This window comes from Macrobrachium rosenbergii, chromosome 23 (genome assembly GCF_040412425.1).
Source record: "Macrobrachium rosenbergii isolate ZJJX-2024 chromosome 23, ASM4041242v1, whole genome shotgun sequence".
Lineage (NCBI taxonomy): Eukaryota > Metazoa > Arthropoda > Malacostraca > Decapoda > Palaemonidae > Macrobrachium > Macrobrachium rosenbergii.
Genome location: NC_089763.1, coordinates 33,383,893 through 33,410,277, shown reverse-complemented (window position 1 = coordinate 33,410,277; position 26,385 = coordinate 33,383,893). Strand labels below are relative to the sequence as shown.

Here is a 26,385-nt window from a genome sequence, read left to right as displayed (position 1 = left end):
TCTCTCCCTCTCAGAGAGAGAGAGAGAGTTTCTGTCGAAGGCTTGCAATTATATACTGGAAATGTGTTGTTGATGGATTCTGACCAGAGAAAATCTTACCTAATTCCGCTAGAGATTTGCCCCTCAAAGAATAAGAGGTTCAGAGGATGTGAACATGAGTGAAGAGTTTCAACTTGACATATGTTAATTTATATTAGCTGAAGTTCAACGAGAGAGAGAGAGAGAGAGAGAGAGAGAGAGAGAGAGAGAGAGAGAGAGAGAGAGAGAGAGACGTTTATTATTGGTATTATACCTGGCGGTTAGGGGTTCATATTGTACCTAATGAGTGTCATGGAAACCCTCGACCCTCCTCCCATGCCATGACTGGTAAGGTGTAATTATGATCCCAGGTGTGATGATACTCGGTGGTTGTTTTCTCCCCTACCCCGCTCCACCCCCTCCAGCCCCCCGCACATGGAGGGAGCGAATAGCGACTGGGAACATTTTCCAGCAGGATGGCAACTTAGCCTATAGGCCTCGTTGCGCAACGTTAGGGATAGGGGAGAGAGAATTAGCTCTCTCTCTCTCTCTCTATGGCAGGAGTTTGGGTTTGTAAATCGAACGTATTTGAAAGATGGCTGTAATACTGACAAGAATGATGGGAGGAGGTCGTTTTTCTTTTTGGGGAGAGGAAAAAGAAAATTTATTTTTTTTTTTTGGGAAAGGAAAGGAAAATCTTTTCATGGTGTTCTCTCTCTCTCTCTCTCTCTCTCTCTCTCTCTCTCTCTCTCTCTCTCTCTCTCTCTCTCTCTCTGTGTATTTTACATTGAGATTGAATGCTCTGTTGCCTTAATGGTGTTTTTGAGATGGTATTTAACCTCTCTCTCTCTCTCTCTCTCTCTCTCTCTCTCTCTCTCTCTCTCTCTCTCTCTCTCTCTCTCTCTCTCTCTCTCTCTCTCTCATCTACTTTCCTTTCCCTCGATTGATAATTATTAAGAACTGATAGAAGTGAAGCTACCTGTTCCAGAAGGACGCGCCCCATTGATTTGTGTGACCCTTGTGAGGTAAGGGGATACTGAATTAGATCAGCAAAGTGCTTTTAAGTGTGAGATAATTTGACTTCACATACAGTAGGGGGCGTGGGGGAAAATCCAAGGAAGTAGGGAAGGTAAAATTGTCTCCCTGTATGGAATTGTTATACCCAGAAAGTGTTCTCTTGTGTTCTCTTCAAAATGACGAGTTTTATTGAATCGATGCCAAAACTCTCCTTTGTTTGAGTTTCCCTTCCTCCCAACCCCTTTTTGTACTGGAAACGAAAGCATTGCCTGAGACTGGTTCACTGTTTAGGTAGCCTACCTAGGTAATTCCTTGTCATATCTTGTATAGACATATTGCACACTACAGGTTCCCGGCTCAGAGATAGTTTGGTGTGGAAGCAAACAATCTGTATATATGGCAAAAGTCGTTTTCTGTCTCGAGATTTATGGGTCCATCGAGTATGAAATTTGAATCTTTCGGTACGCATAAGTTTAAAGGGGAAAATGCCAATGCAGGTAAATTGGTATTACGAAGATTTTTTTTTTAATAAAGGGAACAGAGTCTACGTTTCGATTAATTTATTTCTGGGAGGGTCTGCTTCATTGCATTATGCAAAAAAAAAAAAACTTAGTTGCTATTATTTTTTTCTTTGTAGAAGTGTCAACTCTAAATCATGACGTATTAAAAATTTTCTCTGTCTGTGTGTGTGTTGGGGGGGGTTGGAAAATGTAGATATACCTCATAAATATATAAATGAAGAAACTTTAATTTTTTATTTGGAAAAATTTATTTAGTGCTATTGTTTTGCTGTGCATATTGCTCGAGTTTGGAAGTGGGCGATGCACTCATAAAGGGAACTGTCATTTTTATTTGTATTTTTTTTTTTTTTTTGTAAATCAGTTAATAGAAGCTTATGGAAAGTGGATGTTTAAAGAGTTGTTTATGTCAGTTGTTAAGATGAGAAGGATTAGGAACACGAATGAAAGTGAAAAAGACGAGAACAGTCTCAAGGAATTTCGTATAGACTACAGAAAACTGTACCGGTGGAAATATATAATGATAATACGAAGCGCAGAAACGCTTCGTAATAATTTAATTTGACTGGCAAAGTGAATAACTACACAAAAAGTGTGAAAACGCTTCATGGCAATGTAGATGAAGGCAAGTGAAATAATTACTGAAGAAGTGTTCAAACCCTCATTGATACTGTGGTCGAAAGGAAGAGGGAGAATAATTACAACCAGTGAACGCTTCATGGTAACAGGGATGAAGAGCAAGTGAAATATTACAGACAGTGTTAAAGCTTCATGATAACGTGGATGAAGGGCGAGTGAAATAATTACTGTGTTAAAAGGATTCATAGTGTATCTGAAAAGTTAAATGATAACGTAAATGTAACCATTAATGTATCTGAAAAGTTGAATGATACGTAAATGTAACCTAAGTGAATAAAACTGATAACTATTTGTGCAGTTAGTGCATCATAACCAGGAAAATACAAAGTCAAAGAAGAAGTACATAAAGAGAATAAAGTTTTTTTACAAAAAAGTGACTTAAAACGAAATGTGGTTATAGTATGCATGGGAATAAGTGGAACGTAGAAATTAGGAAACATGCTTAACTTTACAGGTTAAAAATAAGAGAGAATAATTGTAGAGAGGAATACGTTAAAAGCTGATAAACCAGAGAATTTGTTGTGCACACGTAGGAGGTAACGAATTAGAATAATGACGTGGAATGTTGGAAGAGGCAACCATGCCGAGTTTCAATAAAAAAATGAAAGGAAATTATTTAATGTAAAGGAAAATAAAATGTTAATTACTCGTGTCAGACTGTCGTTAATTTTGATTGAAGTTGAAAGTGTAAAAACTGGTTATTCATGTTGTTGTACAGTACCTGAAAATGTACCAGGAAAAGTGGATATTTGATAATTATTGGGAGACTGGTCCTTCTCGTTTGAGTAGGAGGCAGAAAATGGTCCTTCTCGTTTGGGTAAGAGACTGAAGAATACTGTGAAAACGAGATATACAAACAAATAACCATGAATATAATATTGCATAAGACCTTTTCAATAAGCAAGGAGTGGACTGCAAATACCTTTTAATACTGGTAAAATGTTTTACCAAATGACTAATTAGGCCTATATATACATATAATGACTAAATACGGACTTATGGCAAACCCTTGGCTTTACAATCATTTTTGGCTTTAAAAATTTTTTTGTAGACATCCATTTATGTGACTCTCCAGCCTTGCGGTAACCCATCGGTATTGGTATCAAACCCAAGTTCTGTTACATGCGGGGGGTTAAGGCAACGTGTGTTTATTCAAGGCAGGGGCGTTGACCTTTGGTCAATCCAATTCTTTTGTCCTGGGCTTGGGTGGTTAATTCTACCAGAATTCTCCTATGTATATATAGAAACGGGGATATACCAGGTGCATAGGCTAGAGTTCATGAATTTTATACTCGTTCACATCGGTGGCCATTTCATTCAAAACAGTTTGCTCCTTCGTAATCCCGAATGAGTTGTTTTGATAGGTAAAAAGTGAAAGTGGTTTTGAATAGACAGGCTCGATTTCATCACAGCCGTCACCACTGCATTTAATGTCGTTGCTGTTAATATTATTGTTCAAAAACAAACAGTTAACCAGCGCATCATTTAGCCAAATCCTTGTAAAACTGTAGCTCGTGGAAGCTCCGCATTGCATAGCATACATTTACAGTTTTAGGAGGGATGTAGGTTACTTGTTCTACATGCGCTGCATGATAACAGGTATCGTGCATTTGCTTGACATGGGGACTGCACTTCATACGGATATAGTTTAAAATACTATTTATTTAAATTGTTGCGCATGAACTGCATTCATTTAGTGACAATAAGAAGCAAATATATGACAGCGATTTTTTTTTACACCCAACAATTATTTACATATTTAGTTTCGTAAAGTTTGAAGTTCGCCTGACATGAATGGCGTCCAAAGGACGATTGTAAATTACCATCATGATGTCCGTACCTTGCCCACGTCCACTCCCTTTCCGTTCTCGTCTCTCCTGGGAATAAAAGGGTCGTAGTTCGTATCAAGGTCCAAAGAAAGGACCTTGGTTCGCATTAGGGGCTAGTTTTTATTCCTTTTTTTTTTCATATCTTCTCGTCTATGTTCTTATTTCGTCCTTTGTTGGTTGCGGCGTATGTTTATGTTTAAAGTTCTGTTGCTGATTATTCTTGGTTCATCGTGTACGTTGGTGTATAAATTTCTCACAATATTGGTAACCGGTTGTCTCTCTCTCTCTCTCTCTCTCTCTCTCTCTCTCTCTCTCTCTCTCTCTCTCTCTCTCTCTCTCTCTCACACACACACACACACACACACACACACACACACACACACACACACACACACGTCGGCATTCCTGTCGTCTCTTTCTCACTCTGGACACACAATGTTTCAATTCACCTCGTAAAAGAAAAAAAAAAGTGTCCTTATTTGCCCCCTTTTTTTTTTTTTTTTTTTTTTTTTTTTTTTTTTATCAATTCAGGGTTTTTTTTCGTTTAAGGGGAGAGATGACGGGCTAGTTTTTTTTTTAATCCTGGCTTTCAGCGAACTATATTTTTTTACGGATGCATATTTATATATTTTTCTACTTTTTTTTCAGGGTTTTGTTTTCGACAGGGCTATCCCCTCCCCTTCCCCCTCCTCTAACTGCATGTATTAGTCCACTTCGTTTGTATCTTTTTCCTCTATTAATCCCTCCTACCCCCTCCCCCCGGACCTAATGAATTAATACCTTTTTTCCTTTGCTAATTTTCTCTGGTATTTCCTCATCCTTTTTTTTTTTTTTGCTCTTCTTCCCCTCCCCCTTTTCGCATAGGCCCCACACACATCCTCCATTTTGCCTAATCCTTTTCCTCACATTTCTTCTAACCCTTTTTTTTTTATACCCCCACTCCTCTCCCCTCATACTCGCTCGCTCTTTTACTCTCTCACTCACTCCCTTTTCTTCGTTCCGACCGTCCCGAGTATTCAATGGGGGTGAGTGAGACGGTTCATAGGGAAAAAAATCCTCCATTGTTACGAGGCTTGCCAGGTATGAGAGAGAGAGAGAGAGAGAGAGAGAGAGAGAGAGAGAGAGAGAGAGAGAGAGAGAGAGAGAGAGAGAGAAGGAAGTATTGTACCTGCATTTTGACATTCTGTCTTTCTCTATTTCATTTTTAGCTCTGTTAGCATGAATGTTAAACATTGTGTAAAGGGTATTCACCACGTTTACGGACAATCAAAATCTGTAGGTCGTTGTCAGTTCTGATTGCATGAAGGTAAATATCCTTCAGTCCTGAGATTAGCATATAGGAACCAGCTGCTTTTAAACTCAATAATGGAATGCTCGTGTTCGCTACTTTCCATGTTCTTTGTAGCTGCGCATTGGCATTTGCATTGATCCTTTATAAATAAGTAGCCATTTGCAGTGAGCCTTTATAAATAAGTAAACATTAAAATATCCAGTGGGTGCATCAGGTTGTCATATTCAAACTCGAAAGCCACCGTAGTAACTTTTCCCTTAGAATTCTGTCTGTCTTTAAAATCTTCGTACTTTATTACTCTCACTAAGTATGCCGACTGGTTCTAACCTACCTACCTACCTTCCTTGCGGGAAGAAAGCGCGTTCCTACAGTGCTGTTTGCATCTTGCGGTCATAAAGGGCCCCTTGGATTATTTCGTGAAGCGCCCCTGGGGGTTGAAACGGGACGGCGAGCGAGACCACGAGACGAAGGTCAAGAGCGAACCGGAACAGCCACGAACGGACGGACGCTCTCTCTCTCTCTCTCTCTCTCTGCCTCAGGAGAGCTGGAGAAAATTTCCGCTAGTCATCATAATCGGCGTTGTTGATACGCACCGGAACGTTCCCGGGTCCTTTACCTCTGCTAGCTGCTGCGTTAAGGAGGAGGAGGAGGAGGAGGAGGAGGAGGAGGAGGAATGATTGTTGGGGATATTTTACTTACATAGAAAGGGGGCTGCATGACTATAGGATCAGAAGCAGGTTATGGTGACAGTGAACATTGTGGGATTTTTTTTTTTTAGATCAAACATAAAGCATGAGCAGTTTTTTTTATCCTCCTCACTTTTCATCTGTTATGTGAAATTTTTATGAAGTATAGGCTACCTTGGAGGGATTCTGACACTTTGCAATAAAAAAAGTTGTTCATCATGTGTCTGGGTTTCTGTTGCACTAAATGAAAATGACAAAGCTTCACAAGTCAAGCAAGGCAGAACGTTTCATTTACAAGTCAGTAAGGAAGAAAGTTTCATTTACAAGTCAGCAAGGTAGGCCATAGACAGTTTCTTTTACAAGTCTGTAAGGTAGAAAGTTTCGTTTACAAGTCAGCAAGGTAGAAAGTTTCATTTACAAGTCAGCAAGGCAGGAGGTTTCATTTACAAGTCAGCAAGGTAGAACGTATCATTTACAAGTCAGTGAGGAAGAAAGTTTCATTTTCAAGTTAGCAAGTTGGAAAGTTTCAGGAAGAATATCATGGTAACCACGACAACAGTTCAAGGAAGAATTCGCTCATGAAACTACAATGCCGTTTGAGTCTTTATTCCCATGGAAGTTAAGAAACTTCTCGTCGCCCGCTTGTCTTCTTTCTCCTTAGTCGACTCGAGTGAATCTTTGACCCAGGCTGAAGTAGTACAGCAGGTTAATTTTTCGCTTTATTTTCCCAGAATTCCACACCCAAAAGGAATATATTGATGGTAAAAAGCCCTGGTTTTCCTCCTTTATAGTGTTCAATATTTTTTCTTTATTACTGGTTTCTTCCTTTAACATTTCCCAAAACTGATTAATGGCAATAAACATGCCGAGTTATAGCCATAAGAAACTTTTTTTTGTGTAGCTCTTGTGATTTTTTGAGGGTTACTGTGCTCCCCCCCACACACAGGCCTTTTCTACAGGGAGAGGGGGGAGTTGGGAAGGGGGAGTAGCGAGTCTTGGTGCCAAAGAATTATTGATGCGATGACGTAGGCTGGGAAAGTCCATAGCCGCCTCATCTGTTGGTCCAGTTCATTGGTCTATTTTTTTTGTGGGGGGGGGGTGTTGAAGGGGCATTAAACAACTGAAATTGATGTGTAGACGAGGTCTTTTTCTTTCTCTTCATCTTTTGTTTTCCACAAAAAGCTTTGGAAGTGGAAGAGTGACGTTTAATTTTTGGTGTGAATATGTGGCCCGCAATCTACGTAGATGTGCTGATTTTAATGCCAACTGAGGATTGACGTTGAAATTGACCTTCGAAGTGGTTGATCTAAATCCAGATTTGATTATGAAGATTTAAATAGCTCAATTTGTGCATTTGGTCGAAAACCTTTGCTTTTACAGACTAGGAAATACTCCGCATTTTGAATTGATCTAATGTTGACCCGTGAATGAGGAGAGTAAACTGACACGTTTCACTGTGATATTCTTCGTAGTTAACCAGCCGCATTATTGCCTGTATGCACGTAGTGTTGGGATTAATTGTCTGTTTGCTGTAGTTTTTTTTAAGTTTAAGTTGGCTTTATGCCAGCACGGGCTCTTGCTCATAGAGCAGCCCGTAAAGCTTGCATGCTTCAAGTTAAGAAAATTTAACATTTTTATCCGGGGGTTTCATAACTAGCCTAATCATCGTTATTCACTTGACAGCGTGTACAGATTAACGTAAGAGAAGGCCTTGCGCGGTAATGGTGTTTTTGTTAAATATGGAAAGCTAATTGAAATTATTCACGGAGTAGAGGCAAGTTGATGTTAACGGAGTCTTGTAGTGTGAACTGTTTAATTGTGGTAAATAGTGGGGTGCTACAGGGGAATGTTCTACCACTTTTGATGTTTGCCCTTCTCATAGAATTAATAATGATGGAATGTTCTACCACTTTTCATGTTTGTCTTCTCATAGAATTAATATTGATGGAATGTTCTACCACTTTTGATGTTTGCCCTTCTCATAGAATTAATAATGATAAGTGTGGCTGGAGGAGGAAGAGAAGGTTTAGAATAGAGTAACGATAACGAATTCAGAATACACAGATGATGGTGTTTTAATCAGCAATAACATGTTCAGTTGCGTTGGAATTGACTGAGAAATTTTTTTACATTCAGTCCATACGTAGGCTAGATAATGAAGGGCATGTGGAGACTGTTGTTATTATTATTATTATTATACACAAGATGAACCCTACTCATATGGAACAAACCGACAGGGACCACTGACTTGAAATTCAGACTTACAAAGAATCTGGTGCTCATTAGGAAGGAGTAAGAGAAAGAGGTAAAGGGAAATATAGAAAAAAAAGAGAACTCGCTTGAAAAAAAAAATAATAAATAATATAAATGTATTAAAATGCAAGGAGAATATTATCCTCGCTTGAATTCTTAAGTTCCAACTGCACGACATCCTCTGGGAGTCTTGGACAAGTCCTTCACACCAGGAAGACCGCTACTGGCGGAATTTCAAAGAGGCCCTTTGGTGATGATGGTGATTCATTAAGTGACCATCATCCCTGAAATAGTTTTAGGAGGGTCCCATTCGGGCTCTCAGGAGGTTTCCCTTTTGACTGTCAGATGAAAGCTGCTCATTTTCTTGAATAACTACGGTGTAATTGACCAGCCGTTTTTGCGGCCGGTGGACGACAGACGTTTCATATTATTAAGGTTTCCAACCGTATTTTGAATATGGTCTGTTTCTGGACCTTGATTTTGTAAAAGAGGGTTGTTAAATTGTTTATTTAAAAGGGGAGAGGATTTGCGTTTCCTAATTGTTTTGAGTGTGTTTTTTAAACTTGTGATTTTCCTTTTGAGATTGATTAAGGGTTTTTTTTGTTATTTTCTTTGTGGCTCCATAAAATTTTCTAGTTGGTTGCCTTCGTGAATTTCTCAAAGGGTGCAAAATTTTTGTTGGTTATCTGTGATTTTCTGTGAGGCTGCATAAAACTTCCTTGTTGAAGATTTGAACGTTAATATTTTTCTGTCTTGGAATGAGTAACTTTCGCTTGGTTAAGATATTTGTTTACAGGTTGGAGTTAGTTTTCCTTATGCACTTTTTTTCCCGTTCTATGGCGAGTTTTGATATGAAGGAAAATCGACGATTTTAATTAGCTTTCAACATCTGTCACTCCATTAAGAATAAGGAGTTGAAATGCTTATGTATTGACATTGTAATCCATGATTACTGTAATATTCTTTACTCCACATCTATAGTTTTAGGTAGATACTGTAAGTGGCTTTCAATTCCATAGTTCATCTCGATGAACTCACACACACACACACAAATGATTTCTGCACACACACACACACACACACACACACACACACACACACACACACACACACACACATATATATATATATATATAGAGAGAGAGAGAGAGAGAGAGAGAGAGAGAGAGAGAGAGAGAGAGAGAGAGAGAGAGATGCCACCACTACTTCGTGAGGTGGTGAGCAGCGAGAAGGTAGAGTTCATTCTATGGACTGACTTTGTTGAGACGGGGGAGGGGGTGGATTGGGGGTTAGAGGCTCGGGGAGCCGGGTGTGATGTTTCATGAGCAAGTCGCCGACGCGTAACTGGAGGTCAGAGTCATTTAGAGAAAGTCACGGAATTGAAATTTCTCCCGGCGAGCGCTGGCTGAGAGAGGTGCACTGGTGCTTCTCCATTTTGTTGCTGTGATTTCTGATGTGGACTGACTGTTGAGATGGGATTTTTTTCTTATTCCTTTTATTTATTGGGGGGGGGTAGAGGTGTCTTTGGTGTATGTGTTCATTATCTTTTTGCGTGAGCTTTCCATATTATACCTCGTACATATACATACCTATATTGTCGGAAAAACGAAAAGCTTTTTACAAATCCAAGCCGGTTTTTTCGTCTAGTTTTCTAAGTCAGCTGCAAGATATACATATATATATATGTGTGTGTATGTATATGTATATATGTATATATGTATATATATATATATATATATATATATATATATATATATATATATATATATATACATACATATGAATATACTGTATATATTACAATCTTCAGATTAACTAGAAAACTAAGACGAAACCGGTCTGGATTTGTACATAGTGTTTCATGTTTCCACACATATATATATGTGTGTGTTTGTTTGTTTCTTTATGTATTCATGCATTATTTCAACATTACATCAGCTTCGTGACAAGAGTAGCCTAGCATAGGCCATCCGCGGAGTAAAACGTGATATAGGAAGTGCAAGAGAGAGAGAGAGAAAAAAAAAAAGACTCGCAGTAACAACAGCAACAGCAAGTGCTGAATGTGTCTGTAGCGGGGGAGGAGAAGCAGGAGGTGAAGTTCCGTTAGCTGTTGCTGTTACTGGCTGCTGCTGCTGCTGCTACTGCTACTGAAGCTACCGTATGTTTGCCTCCTCACCTCACCTCAGTGTCTTTGCCATCATCATCAGCTTCCCTCATCACCATCGCCCCCCACCACCACCATCATCGTCATCATTATCTTCTTACCGCACCATTCCTCTCTCTCTCTCTCTCTCTCTCTCTCTCTCTCTCTGTGGCTCGTTTGCTCGATCTCGCGCGCTCGCGCGAATGCCGTTCGTTCCCTCCGGTTCTCGCGCTGTTGCTGTCACCGGAGGCGTCGTGGTCGTCTTGTCTTCTTCGTCTTGGTCGTCTCTTCTGCCGAGCACCAGGAAATAGGGAGAAAATTGGGGGAGGGGAGAGAAGGGAAGAAGGCAGTGAGGGAGGGAAGGGATGGGGAAATTGTTTTGGGAAGGGAAAGAAGGCGAGCGGCTGGGGAGAGAAGATGGGGGGAACCTTTTGGTGTTTTGAGGGCGTAGGGGAAAAAGAAAAGGTTATAAAAGCTTTGAAGGAGGAATGGGAAAAACTGAGAAAGTAGAAACTTGTGCCAAAAAAATAAATGGGTAAGCAACTGAGAAATATAAGATAGAAAAAAAAAGACTTGGTGGGGGGGGGGATGTCTGAAAGAATGGTGAAAAATATTATGGACGAGATTAAATCTGCATTAGCTTAAAGGACCAGAGAACGAAAAGGGGTACAAATGAGGGAGATTGAAATATTCATCTCCGAAGATTGCATCGATAAATGCATTTCCCAGGATCCAGGCATTTCCTATCGATGTATGGTGCGTGTAGCCTTCCTCCTGGTGGGGGGGGGATGGTTCTTTAACCCCATTTTCGTTGATCACAGCCTATGGTTTCTTTTTTCGTAACGCAGTGGTTGAGTTTTTTTTTTTGTGTTTGTGTTTTTTTGAGTAGTTTCCTGAGGTTATTTTTGATCTAGGAAGCACCCTGGTTTAGGCACGAGTTAGTCTTAAATTATGTTGTATTGTTGTTTAGAATCTATTGGCATACTTTTGAGCCCATACATTAAATAATTACAGCATTAATAACTAGATTAATCAGCAATATATAGTTAATTATGAAATTTAGGGCAAAAACTTCCCCCCTAACCAACCCGTCTCAGAATTGCCGTTCATCTAATTAATGTTTTAATGTACCCATTCCTCCTCCTCTAGCAAAAAAAAAAAAAAAAAAAAAAATCATCGAGGTATTTATACTTTTTTGCCACTCGCCCTCGCTTTTCCATGATCGCGTGCTTTCGATTTTACTCGTGCTTGGCTGCTCTGCTTGATATAGCCCGGAGATAAAGCCTTCGTATTGCGGACCACACGAGCGAGTTGCTAGGTACTTTTGCCCCTTTTGCACTGCAAGCAAGCAGTTCGTTCGCTTGACTGTGTAGAAGTTATGTCATCGTCGCTAACGCAGTTCACGTTTTTTTTTAAGTGTCTTTGTTAAAGTGTCTTTGGTATTGACGTTTGTGTACGTTTTCTGTGCTTACACGAAAATGGGAGCCTGTTGTCTTTTTATTTTAGTATAATTTTTGTTTCATTTTTTTTTTATGAATACTTGAGGTTGCGTTTTATATTGCGTAGCTGGTTTTTCTATTCATAATATAAAATGGCTTCTCGGGCCGTTATTTCTCAGCATATAATTTTTCTCCAAAAACACATATCTATACATGGTTTCCTTGTTTTTGTTTTAGCAGTTCATATCATTAAACGATCCATTAAAATCATTACATTTCATAGAAAGAACCCCCTATAGCAAGGAATGCACAATGATAGGAGATATATTCGTTACCCCCAAAAAAAAAAAGCTTTCTTAATCTTAAAAACGCATAATGTCACCGCGACGCGTAATTTCCAAGTCCTTGAACCGCGGTCTCCATCCACCATCCAGTGTTTGCATTTTGAAAAAAATGTTGCCTCCGTTAATAAAGTGGGATTAAATGGCTGGATCCCTCGCCCTCTTTTGTTTAGGGGGTTTGCGAAGATTAATTGGTTGCTTGATTGATTAAAAGCTCTTGGCATGGGAACGTCGAGGTCGTACTTTGTTCAGAAATGAAAGTGTGTCATTCTGGAGGAAGTGGGTGTGTAAGTCTCATTACTGTATTCGCTTTTTCTTTGTGGAAATATTACTCGGATTAAATGTTTTCCCCATAGAGAATTGAAGTCTTGAGTGGCTTTGTGTTTCCCGTTGCCTTTGTGGTATGGTAAAGGAATATATTCCGCTTGTAGTGCCCTAGGTTTAGTTACATTCTGGAGGAAGTGGATGTGTTTGTATGTCTCATTAATGTATTCGTGTTTTGCTTTGAGGAATACATCCAGAATGAATATTTTCCTATGGAAAACTGAAGTCTTGAGTATCGGCTTTGTATTTCCCGTTGCCTCTGTGGCAGGGGAAAAGAAATATATTCTGCTTGTAGTGCCTTATGTTTAGTTACAATCTGGTGGAAGTTCATGTGTTCTTTTTCTTTGTGGAATATATTCAGATTAAATGTTTTCCTATAGAGAATTGAAGTCTTGAGTGGCTTTGTGATTCCCGTTGCCTGTGTGGCAGGGTAAATAAATAGATCCCGCATGTAGTGCACTGTGTTTAATTAGGATGCAGGAGTGTACAAGGATGTTGAGTGATGGACAGGCAGGCCTCTCTGGTGTCATAATCTTGCATGCACATGTATGAACAAATGTATACAACAATGCACATATTTGTGTAGATATTCTTTACACGTATATTTACGAAACCGGAATGGACATTCATTCTAATGGTGTTAGCTAAACATGTTCACTGCTATTCATTCGAGGGCATTTGGAACATGACCTTGAATGTGTGTCTTATCCTTGAATCAGAAGGACTATATAGTCCAGTACTTGCCCATGAATCTGGGTCTAAATAATTCAGTGGTACTGTACTAAGGGCTGGCAAGTACAGTAACCGGGCTCCCTGGTGTATGATTATCGTGAAGGTTAAAAAAAAAAAAAAACTGATATAGGTTTATTTAATGATGAATATATTATTAATCTTTTTTTTGGGAGGGGGTCTCATTAGATATAACAGTGTGTTAGTGGTATTTTTATGGTGCAGGCAAAAACCAAGTTAATTCTCAAATAGAGAAATCAGTTTTAAAATAGTGACCTTTCTCTTAAAAAGTGTTGTTTAATTTTTTTTCCTAATATTTGTGGTTTAACTTTTTTTGGCGCTGGTAAAAACAAAATAATTCTAGAAAGGGTGGCGAGATTTCCATGATGCAAAATCTCTCTCTCTCTCTCTCAAACGAATGCGCACGAGCATAATTTCCTAATTTTACCCCGTGCCTTTAAAGCTTTACGATGCTTGTAAAAAGACCTGCTTATTGTAACTGGTGGCAGCTTCTCTCTTGACCAATAGATCTTCAAGAAGATAACATGAATATGAAATGCACCTGCCGAACAAACGAAGGCGTAATGTTAAGATGCCCACCTGAAGTACGATTTAAAAGTTCGAGGTGAAGTCTTGGACCCATAATTTTTTTTATTGCGTACCATTGCATAAATACTACATGTCGGATGATATGACTTTCTTTTTTGTTTGTGTTCCGTAACGTGAGATGGCGTCTCAGATCATACGTAATCCGGTTCCTCGAAAATCAGAAACGGGAAAGGGAAATACAGGAGGCAGACTCAACTCGAAGGAAATCATAGATCTGCTCCTTCTTGGGAGGATTAGAACGAGGCGTGATGAAATTCGTATGATGGGGTACAGGGGGAATACCTGATCGAGTTCTTTGTCGTAATTTTTTTTTTTTCTACAAAATTTTTTTTAAACAGCCCCGAGATTTGCGTGATGAATATGCCTGTATTTTTGCTTGTTTGCAAATACACCTTAAACCCCCACTGTCTTTTAATACATAAAAATAATTCGTTCTCCATTTGAGAAAAGTATGTGACTAAAGTAGCACTTTGATTGGATTGGAATATAGAATTTGGGGGCCAAAGGCCACGCGCTGGGACCCATGAGATCATTCAGCGCTGAAAGGGAAATCGTCTGGAAGGTGGTTTAAAAGATTCTTTATCGCTCGCAGAATTATTTCCAGCTAGCATTTTTTTTTCTTAAAGTCAGGACGTTAACTGTAGATTCACCCCTAAGGACTTGGTTTTCAACCCTCGCCTTCTATCCGGGCTTAGTATCCCGTTGAGTATGGGGGACGTATTAGGCAGGCAAGTTTATTGTATGCAGTCCATAATAGCGTTGCGGTCGAGGTCGAGTGGCTAGTTAGGCATACTTTGGAGATGTCATGATGCCTTGTGGTGGTTGGTGGTGTGGTCACAAGCAGGTGCCTACCCGCAGGACAGTAGCTATGTCGCTGCTCTCTTGTGCCTTGCTCGTTCCATCGTGCCAGCTTATAATGGATCACAGGTGACCTTTTACAGCATTTTTCTGTCTTGATGTATTAAGTACCAGGCTTTTAGCCCCCTTCCTCTCTCTCTCTCTCTCTCTCTCTCTCTCTCTCTCTCTCTCTCTCTCTCTCTCATATTTTCGTATTTTTTACTCGTGATTTAATCTTATTGTAAATAATTTTGCAAAAAATAGGAGGTCCTCTCTCTCTCTCTGTCACTCTCACACACACACACACACACACACACACACACACACACACACACACACACACACACACACACACACATTTTTTTTTTTACTTACTCCTGATTTCATCTTATTGTAAATAAAATTTTGTAAAAGAATGGGAGCTTTAAAGGAGACGTGTATAATGTTAACAGTATTTATATAAAAAACATTATCGTCCAAATAATAGTATTGTTACTGTCAATTTTTAGTTATTTTTGAAAAGGACCTCTTATAGGTTATTACTTTCATTTGGAAGTCATTTTTGCGGAGAGCCTCTATGCGTTTGCATGTTATTTTGCACCATTTCTTTTAAAAATGAAGGTTAATCTGAACAGCTAGCAAAAATTTAAACGTAAGCTGCATACTGTACATATTCTGTAGACTTGTCTGTGATGCTTTCTCATCTTGAAAGTGCTGTGTTCAACGGTTCAGGGAGGTTTTAGATCCTTTCATTCCAGTTTGAATGCTTGTAAGAAAATCATCTAATCGTTCTGTCGGTTAGCTGGTGTTAGGTCCAAATAAACACGTGGGCTGATGAGAGATAAAATCAGCCAACCGTAGGTGGAAAAAAAAATGAAAAAAGGAACTCTCACGTTACTTACTGCGTCCGCTGGACGAAAATACACGACGTTACCCGAATGAATCCCCTTTATCACCCGGCTAATAACCAAAACGTTCCGTTTGGTTTTTTAAAGTTGCGCTCTCTTTCTGCTTTCTGTGACGATGTATCAATGAAGGGTGCGGACACCACCACGCAACAACAGCTAAAGGCTCTCAGGGTCGTCCCCAGCCCGTGTGTATAAAGCTGCTGCTGCGTGGGTTCGCCTACAGGGGAAGGAGGAAGGGGGGGGGGATGCAGGGAAACAGTCTGGGGACGACCACGCCTCCTCCTCCCCCCCCCTCCATCTCAATCAGCTGATGCGGGATAGACAGATGCATTGCCGGCTTACTTATGCGTAATGTGTCAAGAGTGAATATGCACATTGTACGGGGGGGCTGTTTGTATGTGCAGAGGTGTCGCCGTTATTCGGAAAAAAAAAGTTTGTGACTTTTTAAAGAGTTGGTATCTGTTGAATATTTAATGGCATAGCGGTTTGTTTAGTGGGTATTATTCCTCCCTGTGGAGGGAAACAAATATCGTTATGTCTTTATCTTTCAAGCTGTGATTCTGATCGGCAACGCAGCGTTCAGTTTGAATACCACTCTCTCTCTCTCTCTCTCTCTCTCTCTCTCTCTCTCTCTCTCTCTCTCTCTCTCTCTCAAATTAATCATGCTGTTATTGTCGTTCTCCACTGCACCTTGAAGCTTTCACATGTACCCGTTTATAACTACGGTTGATCAATACCAATCAAGTAAAAGCATTGCGGAGGTTATTGGGTATATGCAGCAGCAAATGAAAAACAAAAAAAAGAATATTTGAGAGTCCACGCCATTTAGAAATACCCGACGGTCACCATGACACCACTCAGAATTTGGATACCATCTCGGTGTCCTTTGTATCGGCATTCCAGTCGTGTTACACTTGTTGTTTTGCGTTCTTTGTCGCTCTCTCACCGCTACAGGCCATTTGGGTTTCACTGAGTCTTGATTGCTGCTCTGCCAACTAACTTATAATTTGAAGTTAAAGCTCTGCTGACTAACTTATAATTTGAAGTTAAAGCTCTGCTAACTTATAATTTGAAATTAAAGCTCTTCCAGCTAACTTAATTTGAAGGTAAAGCTCTGCCTACTAATTTATAATTTGAAGTTAAAGCTCTGCCAACTAATTTATAATTTGAAGTTAAAGCTCTGCCTACTAATTTATAATTTGAAGTTGAAGCTCTGCCAACTATCTTATAATTTGAAGTTAAAGCTCTGCCAACTAGTACTGTAATATAAGTTAAAGCTCCGCCAACTAACTTTTTCTTACAATGTGAAGTTAAAGCTCTGCCAACTAGTACTGTAATATGAAGTTAAAGCTCTGCCAACTAACTTTTTCTTACAGTGTGATGTTGAAGCCCTGCTAACTAATAATATGAAGTTGAAGCTGTGCCAAAGAACTTACGATGTGAAGCAAAAGCTTTACCAACTAACTAATAATGTGAAGTTAAAAAGAAACTTTAACAAAGTATTTTGCTGGTATGGGTCAGTGGGTCACAATAAGGTCCGTAACCATATGTAGTCGTCTTACGAATGCGAGTAGAAATGCTTATCGTTGCCTTCTTAATCTCTCGGTATGTGGGAAAGATTTTGAATTTTTGGAATTTGAATGTCAACTTGATAAACTCCGGATGTGTTGTAAGAAGTGACAGCAATTATTGTTGTGGAAAGCTACGAAAATGTGTGCTCAAGAACAGTTGATTTTTGTGGTTGTATGTTCGTTTGTTTAATGAAGTTGTGAAGATTTATAATATTCCTCTTTATATGATATAGCTATAGGTCCTTCATCGTTTTCTCTCTCTATCTCTCTCTCCGCTGTACGCAATGAAGCAGGCTTAGGGGTCTATTTTCTTTATTCGTTACGTGATGCTTGTAGCTCATTTCGAATTAAGCCAGGAAAGTTGATTGATCGTTTTTAACTTGAAATCGTAATTATTTCATAACCAAAAATCGTAATGTGATTTTACATTTAATCCCCATTTCCCATTAATGACATATTCCATATTTTTACCCCTTAACCCAGACTTGTCACGAAAGACAGATTTAATTCTTATGTCCGGAATACCATCAAGTAAAAAAACAAAAAGCACAACTGAGAGAGCTCTGCATAAACGAGCTCATTCCCCTGTAAGTATGGGCCTTTATTAAAATGAGGAGAAAGTTCAGAGGGTGGTTTACCACAGCGCCTTGCCATTCATTTCTTCTCTCGAGGTCGGAGGTCACGACGGTGCTGACCCCGATTCCATCTTACCTCTCTTTCCTGGTCTTCCTTTGATGTACGGTCTTTCGGTCATAGCAATACAGTAATATTAACACGGTGTCCTGTTTCCTTAAAAAGATGTGAGGGGTTGATATAAGTGGAAGGATTTTATGCTTGCTGCGTGACCTCATGTTCAACTTACTTGTCTCTTTTGAAATATTCGACAACCTGCACGGTATTACAGTCGCATCAGGCTTAATTTATAGATACTTTTTAGTTTTCATCTTGTTTCACGAGTAGTAATCTTATTTTCATGTGAACTTCCTTCGCTAACGATTTTTTAAAATGTTCACCTTTTTAAATGACATTTGTTTTTGTATTTAACCTTCCCAATTATTACGCTTCGATATATATATATATATATATATATATATATATATATATATATATATATATATATATATATATATATATATATATATATATATATATATATATATATATACACACACACACACACACATATATATATATATATATATATATACACACATATATATATATATATTTTAATATTTCAACCCATTAATACGCGTTGTTACATATTTAACATTTCAACCCATTAATGCGCTTTGTTACATATTTAATATTTCAACAGACTCCTTAAATTATTTTAATGGAAATCTGAAGGAAACGGCCGATAAGCCTTCGCTTCTTTCCAGGGAGAAAATAGGGAGAGACCAAAATGGGCGAGCGAGTCAAAAGATCACTGACGAATCTAGTTTTATGGAACCACGCTTATAGCTAGGCCTCCGTTAGGCCTCCCTCTGCCTTCCTCCCCCCCCCCTTATTCCTGCAACCCTCCCCTTCCCTTTCCCCAACCTCATCCCACACCTGTTGTTGTGGCTTGAATAGTCAAGTCGTCGGCCAGGCAAGGCCGTATAGATCAATAGGCAAAAGCTGTCGCCTCAACTGAACGAGATGAACATCGAAATTTTGTCTCCTCCCTGTGCCAGGCGGTAATTCTCCTCATTTATTTTTATCAGTCTCTGACTGGGCGTGTAAAAGCCTTTCGTCCGCTGTATGTGGTGTCTTAAAAGTAAATTTTTTTCTTCTCTATGTTGAAAACAAGGACGATTATTAAGTGTTATAGTATCTGTCAGATGTGCTGAGCGTATATAGGTGTGTGTGCTTTAGCTTGCGAAACCTTAAATCTTCTGGTCATACTGTATGAATAAATGTTTTAAAATTAAATTGACGTTAAACTTGTGTTAATTGCATTTTTTTAATTTGTGTTCGACTTTTCAAAGAGTGGCTTCCAGTACAAATGATTTGAAAATTTATTTTAGCAATAAATTATGTATGACTCGTGTATCTCGGGAAGTAGGTAGATGACCTAAGGTGAGGGTGAGTTCCCACGGGGAAGAACCAAACAAAAAATAAAATTCCTTTTCGGTATGCTTCCTCTTTTGAAAACATGCAAAACGTAAAGCCCCTTGAACAATCTGTATATTAACAGCATTCCCTCCCCTCTCTCTTTCCAGGCGTTTCAAGTACATGGGCGACCTTCAAGAAGAACATAGGGGTCGTGTTTCTTCGGTGAGTGTGTGGTTAGGCCACCTCGGCCACCACTAGGAATCAAGGAAAGCCGTCTGTCTGTCTGTCTGTCCAGATAATCGCGTGTGATGACATCCAAGATGGGTCCTTTGAGGAGGGTCAAGCTGACGGACCTGAACGCCCACTTGGTGTGCGTTCTGTGCTCTGGTTACTTCGTGGATGCCACGACAATAATTGAGTGTCTCCATACCTTCTGCAAGACCTGCATCGTCAGGTACCTGCAGACGTCGTCGTTCTGTCCCATTTGTGATGTGCAGGTTAGTTACAGTGGAAGAAAGGCACCTTCCGTTTCTGTTAAATCATTTAAAACTGAAAACAAGGTGACTTATATTCACTGTATTTGTTTGTTAAACCTGTTTATTCATTTTAATTTTATTTAATCTACGTAGGTACACAAGACAAAGCCACTTTTGTCTTTAAGAGAGGATAGAACACTTCAGGATGTAGTGTTCAAGCTGGTGCCAGACTTGTTCCATTCAGAGATGAACCGGCGCTTACGATTCTACAAGGAACATCCAGAAGCAGGTTGGTAAATTAAGTTTAGTAACAATCTTTCAGGAATCCTGCCAGGCCTGATTGTAGAGATGAAAGGTCCTCAGTCCTTTTGGACAAAGTAACTGCATAGCTTAAACGTATTTCACTGTTGGTTATTTTCGTATCTTTTTGGGGAGAAATCACTATTTTACTCAGTTGAAAGGTTAGCTAATCCAGTTAATTGTGGCTATTCTCAACACTATACAAGTAACTAATTTTGAGCGTCTTTTTTCCAACTCAGCAGTTGCATTTTTTCTTCCTTCATTGGAAGAAACAGAGTTAGAATAATTGGATATCTATTTTTTTCTTTTTACTTGCAGTATGCAATGTTTAGCTTATTAGGAGAGAAATTTAGTCACTCAAATCCTGCTCTTTCGATTCTTTAGGTGGGGATAAAACTGAGCAGTCTCTGAGAGAGAGGCGTCACTTCTTCCATGTTGATGATCAGATATCCCTTTCACTCGAGTATCTCCCTTCTGCCCCGACAAATACGTCTTATTCTCATCTTCATGGCCTGAAACCACTGAAGATAAGCAATGGTCAGCAAGAGAAGGCGAAAGTCTCAGAGGATGACAAAGAGGTACCAGGAGTGAAGAAAGACGAGGGGAAGAAGGAAGAAGAGAAAGAAGAGGAAAAAATGCCAGCGAAGGTGATTTTTTTAAAAGTCGTGACTTCTTGTTGGTTTGTTTATAAATGATTGTGTTTCATCATGTTGCACGAGGGCAGGACATGTAATTAATGTCAGATATCTTTTTTGTAGGTGATTCACAAGCGCTACTTGAAGTGTCCAGCAGCTGTGCAAATATCGCATCTAGAAAAGTTCATTAGACTGAAGTATAGTCTGACTTCACAAACACACAAGGTACGTAGTTTTTTTGAAATGCAATTTTCATCCTAATGCAAGTAATTTTATATTGCTCTATAGATCACAAAAATCACCTTGCACATGAAATTTTTTTTTCTCCTTCAGGTTGATATCATGCATGGCGGCGATTGCTTAGTAGGTGAGCTCACACTTTTGGATGTGGTATATATGTACAAGTGGACGGAAGATGCTCCTCTTCGGTTAATGTATACTGTCTCGACTGTCCCGCAGACACGGAAGAGGGCAAGGCCAAATGGTTTACGCACTAACGCAGCCACAGACCCAGAAGCTCCAGCTCCAAAAATCCAAAAGACCTCACATCCCTCTCTGTTACAACAGCAACCTGCTCATCAACTTACTCATTCTGAGGTTCATCCAGTCCCTGGAAGAGATCAAGATACAGTGGAATCTAGCAAGATTGGAGTACCTGAGGAAGCTGATTGCTCTGTAGATGAAAAGATTGTTGCTTCTGAAACGAATCAGGTAACAAGTGCTGCAACTGCTACCACAACTACTAATGCAGCATGTACTTCAACTATTGGCATAGTTTCTTCTCATATGGCCATAAATATCCCTAGTCTGCCAAGCACCATACTTAACAGTGGTATTGCTCGGTTACCAACCCCTCTTCAAAGTATTAGACGACCAGCCTATACAAAAACAACACCAGCTAATGCAACCCCACGTTTGGCTGTTCCAACAAAGGCTTACACATCAACAGAAAACATATCAACAGTTACGGCTGTTGAGGGAGTTGCTGTTACTGTCCAGATGACAACCCCAGTTGTTACTCTCACATCCACTGCTGTAGTCACTTTTACAAGCAATACTACTACTACCACCAATACAGTTAGCACTAAGTTTGTTCCTGTTGCTCCTCTTCCTGTAACAGGTGTATCAAAGCCCACAATAAATGGTCTTGCTGATTCTACCATCAGCCAGCCAATAATGCAGCCAATAATTCCTACTAAACCTCGCTTGGGACGTCCTCCAAATGCATCAAGAATAGCAGCAATGAAGACGAGTGGTCCAAGGACTGGGGATATCAGAGCTATCAGACCAGTTGCGCCCAGTAAGGTTGTTAACAAGGCTCAAGGGTCAGTAAGCAGAACAACCCCAGTTGTGACAGCCAGCTTGAATGTTCAGAGTAGATTAAGTAACATCAGTGGTTCAAAAGTTGGAAATCCTAAAGTAGCAATAAAGAGATTAAGTGATGTGCCAAAGGTTGTTGAAACAAGTGAAAACCCAAGTAAGAAATTGGCAGTATCTACAAGTAATTTGAGTGCTGCAAACTTACAGACACCAAGCTCAAGCATGTCAATGCCTCAGCAATCTACCAGTGTTACAGTAATGTCACAACCAAATCCAACAACTACTGTCACTACAGCTACAATTCAAGTTTCTAATGCTCCAACAATTAAGCAATCTCAGCCATTAAGCACAGAAGCAAAAACAGTTACTGAAGAAAGTCAGAAACCTGGAGTACCCAATACTCAACAGTCTGGTCCTCCAGTTTCTCAATCTTCTGTTGTTTCCAAGGCTCAGAAAACACCAACAGTTCAAAATCCACGTCCCCAAGGAAATCAGGTTTCAAAACCTCAACAAACCCCAGTTATGTCAGCTGTTCAGCCTACTACAAAAAATAACTCACCAGCTGTGGGGTCTCGTTCTGAGCATGGTGCTGGGGGTGGTAATAACAACAAAGTACCTGGAAATTTGGTCAAAAGTCCAGTTCCCAGCCAGTCAACTGTGAGGACATCTTTGTCAAATCAAGTAACAGTCTCTTCGCCATCGGTATCAGTTCCACTCTCACAGCTCTCTCAGCTGAGCACACCTACTTCAGTTACTACCACACCTCTTTCGTCACAGCCCAAGACGAACCAAGCATCTCGAATATTAGCAACTCCATCCCCTGTAAGAGCACCCAATCCTACATCTGTGACACTAAAAACTCCTGCAACCCCAGCATCTCAACGAAGTCCAGCTACAACACCCAGTAGAATGCCTTTTGGACAAACCCAGCGGTCACAGACAAGTCCATCTCCCAACAGTACCACTTCTAGCCCAGCACTTCACAGGGCTCTCTCAAATAATTCATGCCGGCCACCTCCTTCTCCTGCACCTCACAGGGTATCAGCTAGCCCAGCACCACACCGGGCACCTCAAAGGCCATCTTCCAGTCCAGCTCCACACCGAGCTCCACCAAGCCCAGCTCCACATCGTGCACCACCAAGCCCAGCTCCACACCGAGCTCCACCAAGCCCAGCTCCACACCGAGCTCCACCAAGCCCAGCCCCACATCGGGCTCCACCAAGCCCAGCTCCACATCGGGTGTCACCAAGCCCAGCTCCACATAGGGCACCACCGAGCCCAGCTCCACATAGGGCTCCACCAAGCCCAGCTCCCCATCGGGCACCCCAAAGTCCTGCCCCTCACAAAGCTGCTCAAAGTCCAGCTCCTCATAGGGCACCCCCTAGCCCAGCTTCCCAAGCACCACCAAGCCCAGCTTCTCAAACGCCACCAAGTCCAGCTGCTCAAGCACCACCAAGCCCTTCATTCCAGCCACCTCCAAGTCCTGCAACATCACAAGCAGCTTCTCAAACGCCACCAAGTCCAGCTGCTCAAGCACCACCAAGCCCTTCATTCCAGCCACCTCCAAGTCCTGCAACATCACAAGCACCTGCTAGTCCAGCCCCTCCTACTCCTCAGAGTTCTGCATCCCAGCCTGGGCAATCCAAATCTAGTCTTGTATATTCTAAAGCTAATAGCCAAGGAAATTTACAAATCACTTCCAAGCAGTCAGCTGTGCCAACTACAGCAGAAGGAAAGATGGTTACAGTATCAAGCACAACTTCTAAGGAAATGCCATCTGTGAGCACCAATGGATCCATAGCAGCTAGAGCAGCTGGAAGTAACACTGGGGCCAAAGTTGTTAGTTGTGTTAAGCCTGGTGTAGTAAACAAAGCAGTCAATACAAATACAGTTAATAGTTGTGAAACTAAATTGACAAACAGTTCTGATGCCAAAGTTGCCAGTAGTGATGCCAAAGTAACAATGAAATTATCTCCAAATTCTAAAGCGACTCCAAAGTCTCCAGGGCGCAAGAAAGGAAATGGCGGTAGTTCAACTATATTAAGCATTGCACAGAATTTGGCAAATCGTCAGCTTCATCAGCAAAGAACAGTTAATACTACAGCTCTTACAAATACTGTTACTACCAATACAAATTCAACACCCCAGGTTAGTGTTCAGCAGCCATATTCATCAACACAAAATGCTATTGTGTATCCAAGTGGTGGACTAGTTGCACCAGCATTAGCTGCATATATGGCAAGTGCTTATGGTGGAGATGTAGCCATGAGAAATCTCATAACACTGAGTCAGACTGCAGCATGTTTGCGTGAATTTAACTTGGCTATGGTTCAGGCTGCAGAAACTCAAGCCAAGACCAATGATCCCGCCCCCATTGATCTTTCACCAACTTCCAAAGCTGCCCCACAGACACCACTAACCAATGGCCGCAGCAACACTATTTCTACCACTTCACCACTATCAGCCAGTGGTAGCAAGTTGACAAAATCTGCACCAACAAAAGTCACCACCATTGATGATAATAGTGCTCCAACAATATCTCCTCCAACACCTGAAGTTACCATTACCAAACTACCAAATACACCAGCTACTTCAGCATCAAGTAATCCCACTGTCCCATCATCAGGTAAAAATGTGCCTGGTTTGGTGAAGATTGCATCTTCTAGTACCAACACCGTATCTATTACAAAACGCCCTATATCTGCAAACCGTATTGCTGTGGCCAAGTCGCCAGCAAACGCATCAGTTCGCCAAATTCCAAATCCATCTCTCTTGAGGCACCAGTCTGAGGTGCGAAATAACAACAACGTGAACAAGACGACCGTAACAACTGCTACGACTGCCAGTACGAAGGGCAACACTGTTACTATGAAGACTCAAAATTCTCCAAAGCTGAACAACAGTGGTCGCTCGATGGGAAACTCGCCCCTGAAAGACACGGGACCTCTGCCTGAAACTTCATCCATTCTGAAAATTGAGAATCTGACACGCTCTCTCGCTCCAGCAGCTGCTGCTGCCGCCGCGGCTACTTCCCCCTCGTTCCGTTTCTTTGACAACAGATAGGGAAGGGCCGTTATAGAGGTGGTGGTGCTGGAGGAAGAAGAGTGATAAAAAGTGATATAATAAGGTTTTGTCAAACCTTTGGCAAGAGTTAAAATAATATAATTATATATAATTTGGCCTGTAACTCTCAAGTGAATCTTCCTATTTTCTATCAGTTTTTTTTTTTTACCACGTCCAAGTGCCTTTATGGTGAACTGCTGTGGTAACGAAAGATTTTGTGTGTTTTTTTGTGGGAAGCTGTCTTTTTGATGCAAAAGCATTTTCATCTCTGTGATGAATTGTCACAGACTTTGAGAGAAAGACTTAGACTGAAAGACAGAGCTCAGACACGCTTACCCATCATTACATATCGCATGACTGTGAATGAACTGCATATCCACGAGTGATAAATTAACGGTATGCAAAGTCTCACATATCTATGCATATAGGCAAAGCTTCCAGTTGTGACCTTAAACGAAGAATACACTGTAAACATTTCTGTGGAGCGACTTGGCAGTAATTGGTAAACTTACTACGACTATATTTACTGTGATAATGACGTATGGATGTAGTGCTTTTGTTTTTTGCGCTACTGTACTGTGTAAGTTCTGTTTGTGGCTAATTGCCCTTCCTCTCTTCCCACAATATTTTGTCTGATGAGTGCACAATTTTTTGTACTATCTTGCAATGGTGTAGCGTTTCCAGAACTTGAGCTGTATATACAGAAAATATATTGTACATATTTGGGATTGCATAGACGATTTTCAATTATGTAGATTCTTTTAAAAATAAAACAAATTATCGGAACACTGTCTTTTTTTTCTTTCTTTTTTTAGCCTGCGTTTATAGGATGTGTCGAGATTTAAATCTGGATATTTCTGTAATTAAAAATGTGATTAAAATGATGTGATCTGGAAATCCATTAACATACAGTTCAGGGTTGGTTGAGATGCTTTTAATGAGGGCTAAAATTATGTGATCTGAAAATCCATTAATATAGGTTAGGGTGGGATGAGATGCTTTATACAGTTGGAAAGGCCAAAAACTTTTCAGTAAAATTCATGATGAGTACAGTGCCGAACACTTACGGTTACATGTACTAAAAAATTTTTTTTAAAAATCGCATGGAATAAAAAAAAAAAAAAATCGATAGCCACATTAAAAATGTGTGTGAAATACCATCAAAGAACAGATAAAATATACATAATGGCAGGGTGTGAATGAATCGCAAAATGCATCGACTTCACACCACACAGGTTAAAATTAACATCGACTTACATTCAAAAGGTCACTAATGTGAAAAAAGGGGTTCAAAGGATTAAAAAGTCAAAACGAGAATAAAAAAAAAAATTCTTCCTAAATTAAAATGCCCAGATGTGGAAAAATGAGGGAAAAATGATTGAATTGAAGGGAACGCAATAAT

The 26,385-nt window shown here is 40.2% G+C and overlaps 1 protein-coding gene across 2 annotated transcripts in view; it reads left to right on the top strand.

Annotated features, from left to right (window-relative positions):
• LOC136851447 (uncharacterized) overlaps positions 1-25,769 on the top strand; it is a 36,918-nt gene extending 11,149 nt beyond the window's left edge. For both annotated transcript variants that reach the window (XM_067125534.1, XM_067125535.1), the window contains exons 2-6: positions 19,357-19,686; positions 19,819-19,954; positions 20,350-20,612; positions 20,724-20,825; positions 20,934-25,769. In XM_067125534.1, coding sequence (XP_066981635.1) covers positions 19,498-19,686; positions 19,819-19,954; positions 20,350-20,612; positions 20,724-20,825; positions 20,934-24,983 — 4,740 coding nt within the window. In that variant the 5' untranslated portion in view covers positions 19,357-19,497 and the 3' untranslated portion in view covers positions 24,984-25,769. The remainder of the gene's footprint in view (positions 1-19,356; positions 19,687-19,818; positions 19,955-20,349; positions 20,613-20,723; positions 20,826-20,933) is intronic.
• The last annotated feature ends 616 nt before the right edge of the window (positions 25,770-26,385 follow it).